Source organism: Lampetra fluviatilis, chromosome 67 (assembly GCF_964198595.1).
Source record: "Lampetra fluviatilis chromosome 67, kcLamFluv1.1, whole genome shotgun sequence".
In the NCBI taxonomy this organism is placed as follows: domain Eukaryota; kingdom Metazoa; phylum Chordata; class Hyperoartia; order Petromyzontiformes; family Petromyzontidae; genus Lampetra; species Lampetra fluviatilis.
This window is the reverse complement of record NC_136341.1, coordinates 4960462-4970461: the sequence shown is the minus strand read 5'-3', so window position 1 is coordinate 4970461 and position 10000 is coordinate 4960462. Positions and strand designations below refer to the sequence as shown.

General features: G+C 54.2%; 1 protein-coding gene across 1 annotated transcript in view; it reads right to left on the bottom strand.

Annotated features, from left to right (window-relative positions):
- Positions 1-10000, bottom strand: part of LOC144952408 (mitogen-activated protein kinase kinase kinase kinase 4-like) — a 172565-nt gene that overhangs the window by 94997 nt on the left and 67568 nt on the right. Inside the window, 1 exon segment of the mRNA XM_078882803.1 lies at positions 9599-9729. Coding sequence (XP_078738929.1) covers positions 9599-9729 — 131 coding nt within the window.

The window sequence follows — 10000 nt, the reverse complement described above, 5'->3', positions numbered from 1 at the left end:
AGAGACACAGGGAGACACAGGGAGAAACACGGAGACACAGGGAGAGACAGGGAGACACAGAGACACAGGGAGACACACGGAGACACAGGGAGACACACGGAGACACAGGGAGACACACGGAGACACACGGAGACACACGGAGACACAGGGAGAGACAGGGAGACACAGAGACACACGGAGACACACGGAGACACACGGAGACACAGGGAGACACAGAGACACAGGGAGACACAGAGACACAGGGAGACACACGGAGACACAGGGAGACACAGGGAGACACAGGGAGACACAGAGACACAGGGAGACACACGGAGACACAGAGACACAGGGAGACACACGGAGACACAGGGAGACACAGGGAGACACAGAGACACAGGGAGACACAGGGAGACACAGGGAGACACAGGGAGACACACGGAGACACACGGAGACACACGGAGACACACGGAGACACAGAGACACAGGGAGACACACGGAGAAACACGGAGACACAGGGAGAGACAGGGAGACAGAGACACAGGGAGACACACGGAGACACAGGGAGACACAGGGAGACACAGAGACACAGGGAGACACAGGGAGACACAGGGAGGCACAGGGAGACACAGGGAGACACACGGAGACACAGAGATACAGGGAGACACACAGAGACACACGGAGACACAGGGAGACACAGAGACACAGGGAGACACACGGAGACACAGAGACACAGGGAGACACACAGGGAGACACAGGGAGACACACGGAGACACAGGGAGACACAGGGAGACACAGAGACACAGGGAGACACACGGAGACACAGAGACACAGGGAGACACACGGAGACACAGGGAGACACAGGGAGACACAGAGACACAGGGAGACACAGAGACACAGGGAGACACAGGGAGACACAGGGAGACACAGGGAGACACACGGAGACACACGGAGACACACGGAGACACAGAGACACAGGGAGACACACGGAGAAACACGGAGACACAGGGAGAGACAGGGAGACACAGAGACACAGGGAGACACACGGAGACACAGAGAGACACACGGAGACACAGGGAGACACACGGAGACACAGGGAGACACACGGAGACACAGAGACACAGGGAGACACACGGAGACACAGGGAGAGACAGGGAGACACAGAGACACACGGAGACACACGGAGACACACGGAGACACACGGAGACACAGAGACACAGGGAGACACACGGAGAAACACGGAGACACAGGGAGAGACAGGGAGACACAGAGACACAGGGAGACACAGGGAGACACACGGAGACACAGGGAGACACACGGAGACACAGGGAGACACACGGAGACACACGGAGACACAGGGAGACACACGGAGACACACGGAGACACAGGGAGACACACGGAGACACACGGAGATACACAGACACAGGGAGACACACGGAGACACAGGGAGACACAGGGAGACACAGGGAGACACAGGGAGACACAGAGAGACACAGGGAGACACAGAGACACAGGGAGACACAGGGAGACACACGGAGACACACGGAGACACAGGGAGACAGAACTTGTTAGTTTGACTGGGTGAGTGGCAGTGTTGGTGAGTAGTAGTGGTGAGTGTTGGTGAGTGTTGGTGAGTGTTGGTGAGTGTTGGTGAGTGTTGGTGAGTGTCGGTGAGTGTAGCGGTGAGTGTAGCGGTGAGTGTTGGTGAGTGTTGGTGAGTGTAGCGGTGAGTGTGGTGGTGAGTGTAGCGGTGAGTGTAGCGGTGAGTGTTGGTGAGTGTTGGTGAGTGTAGCGGTGAGTGTAGCGGTGAGTGTAGCGGTGAGTGTGGCGGTGAGTGTAGCGGTGAGTGTAGCGGTGAGTGTGGCGGTGAGTGTAGTGGTGAGTGTAGTGGTGAGTGTGGTGGTGAGTGTGGTGGTGAGTGTAGCGGTGAGTGTAGCGGTGAGTGTAGCGGTGAGTGTAGTGGTGAGTGTAGCGGTGAGTGTAGTGGTGAGTGTAGCGGTAAGTGTGGTGGTGAGTGTAGCGGTGAGTGTAGCGGTGAGTGTGGTGGTGAGTGTAGCGGTGAGTGTAGCGGTGAGTGTGGCGGTGAGTGTAGTGGTGAGTGTAGTGGTGAGTGTGGTGGTGAGTGTGGTGGTGAGTGTGGTGGTGAGTGTAGCGGTGAGTGTAGCGGTGAGTGTAGCGGTGAGTGTGGCGGTGAGTGTGGTGGTGAGTGTAGCGGTGAGTGTAGCGGTGAGTGTGGTGGTGAGTGTGGTGGTGAGTGTAGTGGTGAGTGTAGTGGTGAGTGTAGCGGTGAGTGTGGTGGTGAGTGTAGCGGTGAGTGTGGCGGTGAGTGTGGTGGTGAGTGTGGTGGTGAGTGTGGTGGTGAGTGTAGCGGTGAGTGTAGCGGTGAGTGTGGTGGTGAGTGTAGAGGTGAGTAGTGGTGAGTAGTGAGTGTAGTGGTGAGTGTAGTGGTGAGTAGTGGTGAGTGCAGTGGTGAGTGTAGTGGTGAGTAGTGGTGAGTGTACTAGTGAGTGTAGTGGTGAGTGTAGCGGTGAGTGTAGCGGTGAGTGTAGCGGTGAGTGGAGTGGTGAGTGGCGGTGAGTGTAGCGGTGAGTGTAGCGGTGAGTGTTGGTGAGTGTTGGTGAGTGTTGGTGAGTATAGTGGTGAGTGTAGTGGTGAGTGTGGTGGTGAGTGTTGGTGAGTGTAGTGGTGAGTGTAGTGGTGAGTGTAGTGGTGAGTGTAGCGGTGAGTGTAGTGGTGAGTGTTGGTGAGTGGCGGTGTTGGTGAGTGTTGGTGAGTGTTGGTGAGTGTAGTGGTGAGTGTAGTGGTGAGTGTAGCGGTGAGTGTGGCGGTGAGTGTAGTGGTGAGTGTAGTGGTGAGTGTAGCGGTGAGTGTAGCGGTGAGTGTAGCGGTGAGTGGTGGTGAGTGTAGCGGTGAGTGTAGCGGTGAGTGTAGCGGTGAGTGGTGGTGAGTGTAGCGGTGAGTGGTGGTGAGTGTAGCGGTGAGTGTAGCGGTGAGTGTTGGTGAGTGTTGGTGAGTGTAGCGGTGAGTAGTGAGTGTAGTGGTGAGTGTAGTGGTGAGTAGTGGTGAGTAGTGAGTGTAGTGGTGAGTAGTGAGTGTAGTGGTGAGTGTAGTGGTGAGTAGTGGTGAGTAGTGAGTGTAGTGGTGAGTGTAGCGGTGAGTGTAGCGGTGAGTGTAGCGGTGAGTGTAGTGGTGAGTGCTGGTGAGTGTTGGTGAGTGTAGCGGTGAGTGTAGCGGTGAGTGTAGCGGTGAGTGTTGGTGAGTGGTGGTGAGTGTTGGTGAGTGTAGCGGTGAGTGTAGCGGTGAGTGTAGCGGTGAGTGTAGCGGTGAGTGTAGTGGTGAGTGCTGGTGAGTGTTGGTGAGTGTAGCGGTGAGTGTAGCGGTGAGTGTAGCGGTGAGTGTTGGTGAGTGGTGGTGAGTGTTGGTGAGTGTAGCGGTGAGTGTAGTGGTGAGTGTAGCGGTGAGTGTTGGTGAGTGTTGGTGAGTGTTGGTGAGTGTAGCGGTGAGTGTAGTGGTGAGTGTAGCGGTGAGTGTTGGTGAGTGTTGGTGAGTGTTGGTGAGTGTTGGTGAGTGTGGCGGTGAGTGTAGCGGTGAGTGTAGCGGTGAGTGTTGGTGAGTGGTGGTGAGTGTTGGTGAGTGTAGCGGTGAGTGTAGTGGTGAGTGTAGCGGTGAGTGTTGGTGAGTGGTGGTGAGTGTTGGTGAGTGTAGCGGTGAGTGTAGCGGTGAGTGTAGCGGTGAGTGTAGCGGTGAGTGTAGCGGTGAGTGTTGGTGAGTGTAGCGGTGAGTGTAGCGGTGAGTGTTGGTGAGTGTTGGTGAGTGTGGCGGTGAGTGTAGTGGTGAGTGTTGGTGAGTGTAGCGGTGAGTGTAGCGGTGAGTGTAGCGGTGAGTGTTGGTGAGTGTAGCGGTGAGTGTAGCGGTGAGTGTAGCGGTGAGTGTAGTGGTGAGTGTTGGTGAGTGTTGGTGAGTGTTGGTGAGTGTAGCGGTGAGTGTAGCGGTGAGTGTTGGTGAGTGTCGGTGAGTGTTGGTGAGTGTAGCGGTGAGTGTAGCGGTGAGTGTTGGTGAGTGTTGGTGAGTGTTGGTGAGTGTAGCGGTGAGTGTAGCGGTGAGTGTTGGTGAGTGTAGTGGTGAGTGTTGGTGAGTGTTGGTGAGTGTTGGTGAGTGTAGTGGTGAGTGCTGGTGAGTGTTGGTGAGTGTAGCGGTGAGTGTTGGTGAGTGTTGGTGAGTGTAGCGGTGAGTGTTGGTGAGTGTTGGTGAGTGTCGGTGAGTGTTGGTGAGTGTAGCGGTGAGTGTAGCGGTGAGTGTTGGTGAGTGTTGGTGAGTGTTGGTGAGTGTAGCGGTGAGTGTAGCGGTGAGTGTTGGTGAGTGTAGTGGTGAGTGTTGGTGAGTGTTGGTGAGTGTTGGTGAGTGTAGTGGTGAGTGCTGGTGAGTGTTGGTGAGTGTAGCGGTGAGTGTTGGTGAGTGTTGGTGAGTGTAGCGGTGAGTGTTGGTGAGTGTTGGTGAGTGTAGTGGTGAGTGTTGGTGAGTGTTGGTGAGTGTAGTGGTGAGTGTAGCGGTGAGTGTTGGTGAGTGTCGGTGAGTGTTGGTGAGTGCTGGTGAGTGTTGGTGAGTGTAGCGGTGAGTGTAGCGGTGAGTGTTGGTGAGTGTAGTGGTGAGTGTTGGTGAGTGTTGGTGAGTGTTGGTGAGTGTAGTGGTGAGTGCTGGTGAGTGTTGGTGAGTGTAGCGGTGAGTGTTGGTGAGTGTTGGTGAGTGTAGTGGTGAGTGTTGGTGAGTGTTGGTGAGTGTAGTGGTGAGTGTGGCGGTGAGTGTAGCGGTGAGTGTAGCGGTGAGTGTTGGTGAGTGTTGGTGAGTGTTGGTGAGTGTAGCGGTGAGTGTTGGTGAGTGTTGGTGAGTGTTGGTGAGTGTAGCGGTGAGTGTTGGTGAGTGTTGGTGAGTGTAGTGGTGAGTGTAGTGGTGAGTGTTGGTGAGTGTTGGTGAGTGTTGGTGAGTGTTGGCGAGTGTTGGTGAGTGTTGGTGAGTGTTGGTGAGTGTAGTGGTGAGTGTTGGTGAGTGTAGTGGTGAGTGTAGTGGTGAGTGTTGGTGAGTGTTGGTGAGTGTTGGCGAGTGTTGGTGAGTGTTGGTGAGTGTTGGCGAGTGTTGGCGAGTGTAGTGGTGAGTGTAGTGGTGAGTGTAGCGGTGAGTGTTGGTGAGTGTTGGTGAGTGTAGTGGTGAGTGTTGGTGAGTGTTGGTGAGTGTTGGTGAGTGTTGGCGAGTGTTGGTGAGTGTTGGTGAGTGTGGTGGTGAGTGTAGTGGTGAGTGTAGTGGTGAGTGTAGTGGTGAGTGTAGTGGTGAGTGTTGGTGAGTGTTGGTGAGTGTAGTGGTGAGTGTTGGTGAGTGTAGTGGTGAGTGTAGCGGTGAGTGTTGGTGAGTGTTGGTGAGTGTAGCGGTGAGTGTTGGTGAGTGTAGCGGTGAGTGTTGGTGAGTGTTGGTGAGTGTAGCGGTGAGTGTTGGTGAGTGTTGGTGAGTGTTGGTGAGTGTTGGTGAGTGTAGTGGTGAGTAGTGGTGAGTGTAGTGGTGAGTGTAGCGGTGAGTGTTGGTGAGTGTTGGTGAGTGTAGCGGTGAGTGTAGCGGTGAGTGTTGGTGAGTGTTGGTGAGTGTTGGTGAGTGTTGGTGAGTGTTGGTGAGTGTAGTGGTGAGTAGTGGTGAGTGTAGTGGTGAGTGTAGCGGTGAGTGTAGTGGTGAGTGTTGGTGAGTGTTGGTGAGTGTTGGTGAGTGTAGCGGTGAGTAGTGGTGAGTGTTGGTGAGTGTTGGTGAGTGTAGTGGTGAGTGTTGGTGAGTGTTGGTGAGTGTAGCGGTGAGTGTTGGTGAGTGTTGGTGAGTGTTGGTGAGTGTAGTGGTGAGTGTTGGTGAGTGTAGTGGTGAGTGTAGTGGTGAGTGTAGCGGTGAGTGTTGGTGAGTGTAGTGGTGAGTGTTGGTGAGTGTAGTGGTGAGTGTTGGTGAGTGTTGGTGAGTAGTGGTGAGTGTTGGCGAGTGTTGGTGAGTGTTGGTGAGTGTGGTGGTGAGTGTTGGTGAGTGTAGTGGTGAGTGTAGCGGTGAGTGTTGGTGAGTGTAGTGGTGAGTGTTGGTGAGTGTTGGTGAGTGTGGTGGTGAGTGTTGGTGAGTGTAGTGGTGAGTGTTGGTGAGTGTTGGTGAGTGTTGGTGAGTGTTGGTGAGTGTTGGTGAGTGTTGGTGAGTGTAGCGGTGAGTGTAGCGGTGAGTGTTGGTGAGTGTAGTGGTGAGTGTTGGTGAGTGTTGGTGAGTGTTGGTGAGTGTAGCGGTGAGTGTTGGTGAGTGTAGTGGTGAGTGTTGGTGAGTGTAGTGGTGAGTGTTGGTGAGTGTTGGTGAGTGTAGTGGTGAGTGTTGGTGAGTGTTGGTGAGTGTTGGTGAGTGTTGGTGAGTGTTGGTGAGTGTAGTGGTGAGTGTTGGTGAGTGTTGGTGAGTGTTGGTGAGTGTTGGTGAGTGTTGGTGAGTGTAGTGGTGAGTGTTGGTGAGTGTTGGTGAGTAGTGGTGAGTGTTGGTGAGTGTTGGTGAGTGTAGTGGTGAGTGTAGTGGTGAGTGTAGTGGTGAGTGTAGTGGTGAGTGTTGGTGAGTGTTGGTGAGTGTTGGTGAGTGTAGTGGTGAGTGTTGGTGAGTGTAGTGGTGAGTGTAGTGGTGAGTGTAGTGGTGAGTGTAGTGGTGAGTGGTGGTGAGTGTTGGTGAGTGTTGGTGAGTGTTGGTGAGTGTTGGTGAGTGTAGTGGTGAGTGTAGTGGTGAGTGTTGGTGAGTGTAGTGGTGAGTGTAGTGGTGAGTGTTGGTGAGTGTAGTGGTGAGTGTTGGTGAGTGTAGTGGTGAGTGTTGGTGAGTGTTGGTGAGTGTTGGTGAGTGTAGTGGTGAGTGTAGTGGTGAGTGTAGTGGTGAGTGTAGTGGTGAGTGTAGTGTTGAGTGTTGGTGAGTGTAGTGGTGAGTGTAGTGGTGAGTGTGTTGGTGAGTGTAGTGGTGAGTGTAGTGGTGAGTGTTGGTGAGTGTAGTGGTGAGTGTTGGTGAGTGTAGTGGTGAGTGTGGTGGTGAGTGTAGTGGTGAGTGTGTTGGTGAGTGTAGTGGTGAGTGTTGGTGAGTGTAGTGGTGAGTGTAGTGGTGAGTGTTGGTGAGTGTAGTGGTGAGTGTTGGTGAGTGTAGTGGTGAGTGTTGGTGAGTGTTGGTGAGTGTTGGTGAGTGTAGTGGTGAGTGTAGTGGTGAGTGTAGTGGTGAGTGTAGTGGTGAGTGTAGTGGTGAGTGTTGGTGAGTGTAGTGGTGAGTGTAGTGGTGAGTGTAGTGGTGAGTGTAGTGGTGAGTGTTGGTGAGTGTAGTGGTGAGTGTAGTGGTGAGTGTGTTGGTGAGTGTAGTGGTGAGTGTAGTGGTGAGTGTGTTGGTGAGTGTAGTGGTGAGTGTTGGTGAGTGTAGTGGTGAGTGTTGGTGAGTGTTGGTGAGTGTTGGTGAGTGTTGGTGAGTGTAGTGGTGAGTGTTGGTGAGTGTAGTGGTGAGTGTTGGTGAGTGTTGGTGAGTGTTGGTGAGTGTAGTGGTGAGTGTTGGTGAGTGTTGGTGAGTGTTGGTGAGTGTAGTGGTGAGTGTTGGTGAGTGTTGGTGAGTGTTGGTGAGTGTTGGTGAGTGTAGTGGTGAGTGTTGGTGAGTGTTGGTGAGTGTAGTGGCGAGTGTTGGTGAGTGTTGGTGAGTGTTGGTGAGTGTTGGTGAGTGTTGGTGAGTGTTGGTGAGTGTTGGTGAGTGTTGGTGAGTGTTGGTGAGTGTTGGCGAGTGTTGGTGAGTGTTGGTGAGTGTAGTGGTGAGTGTTGGCGAGTGTAGTGGTGAGTGTTGGTGAGTGTTGGTGAGTGTTGGTGAGTGTAGTGGCGAGTGTTGGCGAGTGTTGGCGAGTGTTGGCGAGTGTTGGTGAGTGTTGGCGAGTGTTGGTGAGTGTTGGCGAGTGTTGGTGAGTGTTGGTGAGTGTTGGTGAGTGTTGGTGAGTGTAGTGGCGAGTGTTGGCGAGTGTTGGCGAGTGTTGGTGAGTGTTGGTGAGTGTTGGTGAGTGTTGGTGAGTGGTGGTGAGTGTTGGTGAGTGTTGGTGAGTGTAGTGGTGAGTGTAGTGGTGAGTGTTGGTGAGTGTTGGTGAGTGTTGGTGAGTGTTGGTGAGTGTTGGTGAGTGTTGGTGAGTGTAGTGGTGAGTGGTGGCGAGTGTTGGCGAGTGTAGTGGTGAGTGTAGTGGTGAGTGTTGGTGAGTGTTGGTGAGTGTTGGTGAGTGTAGTGGTGAGTGTTGGTGAGTGTAGGTGAGTGTTGGTGAGTGTAGTGGTGAGTGTTGGTGAGTGTAGGTGAGTGTTGGTGAGTGTTGGTGAGTGTAGTGGTGAGTGTTGGTGAGTGTAGGTGAGTGTTGGTGAGTGTAGTGGTGAGTGTTGGTGAGTGTTGGTGAGTGTTGGTGAGTGGTGGTGAGTGTTGGTGAGTGTAGTGGTGAGTGTTGGTGAGTGTTGGTGAGTGTAGTGGTGAGTGTTGGTGAGTGTTGGTGAGTGTTGGTGAGTGGTGGTGAGTGTTGGTGAGTGTAGTGGTGAGTGTTGGTGAGTGTTGGTGAGTGTTGGTGAGTGTAGTGGTGAGTGTTGGTGAGTGTTGGTGAGTGGTGGTGAGTGTAGTGGTGAGTGTAGTGGTGAGTGTTGGTGAGTGTTGGTGAGTGTTGGTGAGTGTTGGTGAGTGTAGTGGTGAGTGTTGGTGAGTGTAGTGGTGAGTGTTGGTGAGTGTTGGTGAGTGTTGGTGAGTGTAGTGGTGAGTGTAGTGGTGAGTGTTGGTGAGTGTAGTGGTGAGTGTTGGTGAGTGTTGGTGAGTGTTGGTGAGTGTTGGTGAGTGTTGGTGAGTGTAGTGGTGAGTGTAGTGGTGAGTGTAGTGGTGAGTGTTGGTGAGTGTTGGTGAGTGTTGGTGAGTGTTGGTGAGTGTAGTGGTGAGTGTAGTGGTGAGTGTAGTGGTGAGTGTTGGTGAGTGTTGGCGAGTGTTGGTGAGTGTTGGTGAGTGTTGGCGAGTGTTGGTGAGTGTAGCGGTGAGAGTGTTGGTGAGTGTAGTGGTGAGTGTAGTGGTGAGTAGCGGTGAGTGTTGGTGAGTGTTGGTGAGTGTAGTGGTGAGTGTTGGTGAGTGTTGGCGAGTGTTGGCGAGTGTTGGCGAGTGTTGGTGAGTGTTGGTGAGTGTAGTGGTGAGTGTTGGTGAGTGTTGGCGAGTGTTGGTGAGTGTAGTGGTGAGTGTTGGTGAGTGTAGTGGTGAGTGTTGGTGAGTGTTGGTGAGTGTTGGTGAGTGTAGTGGTGAGTGTTGGTGAGTGTTGGCGAGTGTTGGTGAGTGTTGGTGAGTGTTGGCGAGTGTTGGTGAGTGTAGCGGTGAGAGTGTTGGTGAGTGTAGTGGTGAGTGTAGTGGTGAGTGTTGGTGAGTGTAGTGGTGAGTGTAGTGGTGAGTGTAGTGGTGAGTGTTGGTGAGTGTAGTGGTGAGTGTAGTGGTGAGTGTAGCGGTGAGTGTAGCGGTGAGTGTTGGTGAGTGTTGGTGAGTGTAGTGGTGAGTGTTGGTGAGTGTTGGCGAGTGTAGGCGAGTGTTGGTGAGTGTAGTGGTGAGTGTAGTGGTGAGAGTGGTGGTGAGTTACCCGGTAGTCGTAGGTGGCGTCGGGGTTCTCGTCGCAAGCTATGACCTCGGGCGCCATCCAGTACGGCGTGCCGATGAACGTGTTGCGGCGCCCGATGGTGCGGTCCAGCTGGGCGCTCACCCCGAAGTCCACTGCACCACGGCACCACCGGCACCACCACCACGGCACCACCACCACGGCACCACCACCGGCACCACCACCACGGCACCACCACCACGGCACCACCACCACCGGCACCACCACCACCACCAGCACCACCGGCACCACCACCACGGCACCACCACCACGGCACCACCACCACGGCACCACCACCACGGCACCACCACCACGGCACCACCACCACGGCACCACCACCACGGCACCACCACCACGGCACCACCGGCACCACCGCAGCGCAGACGG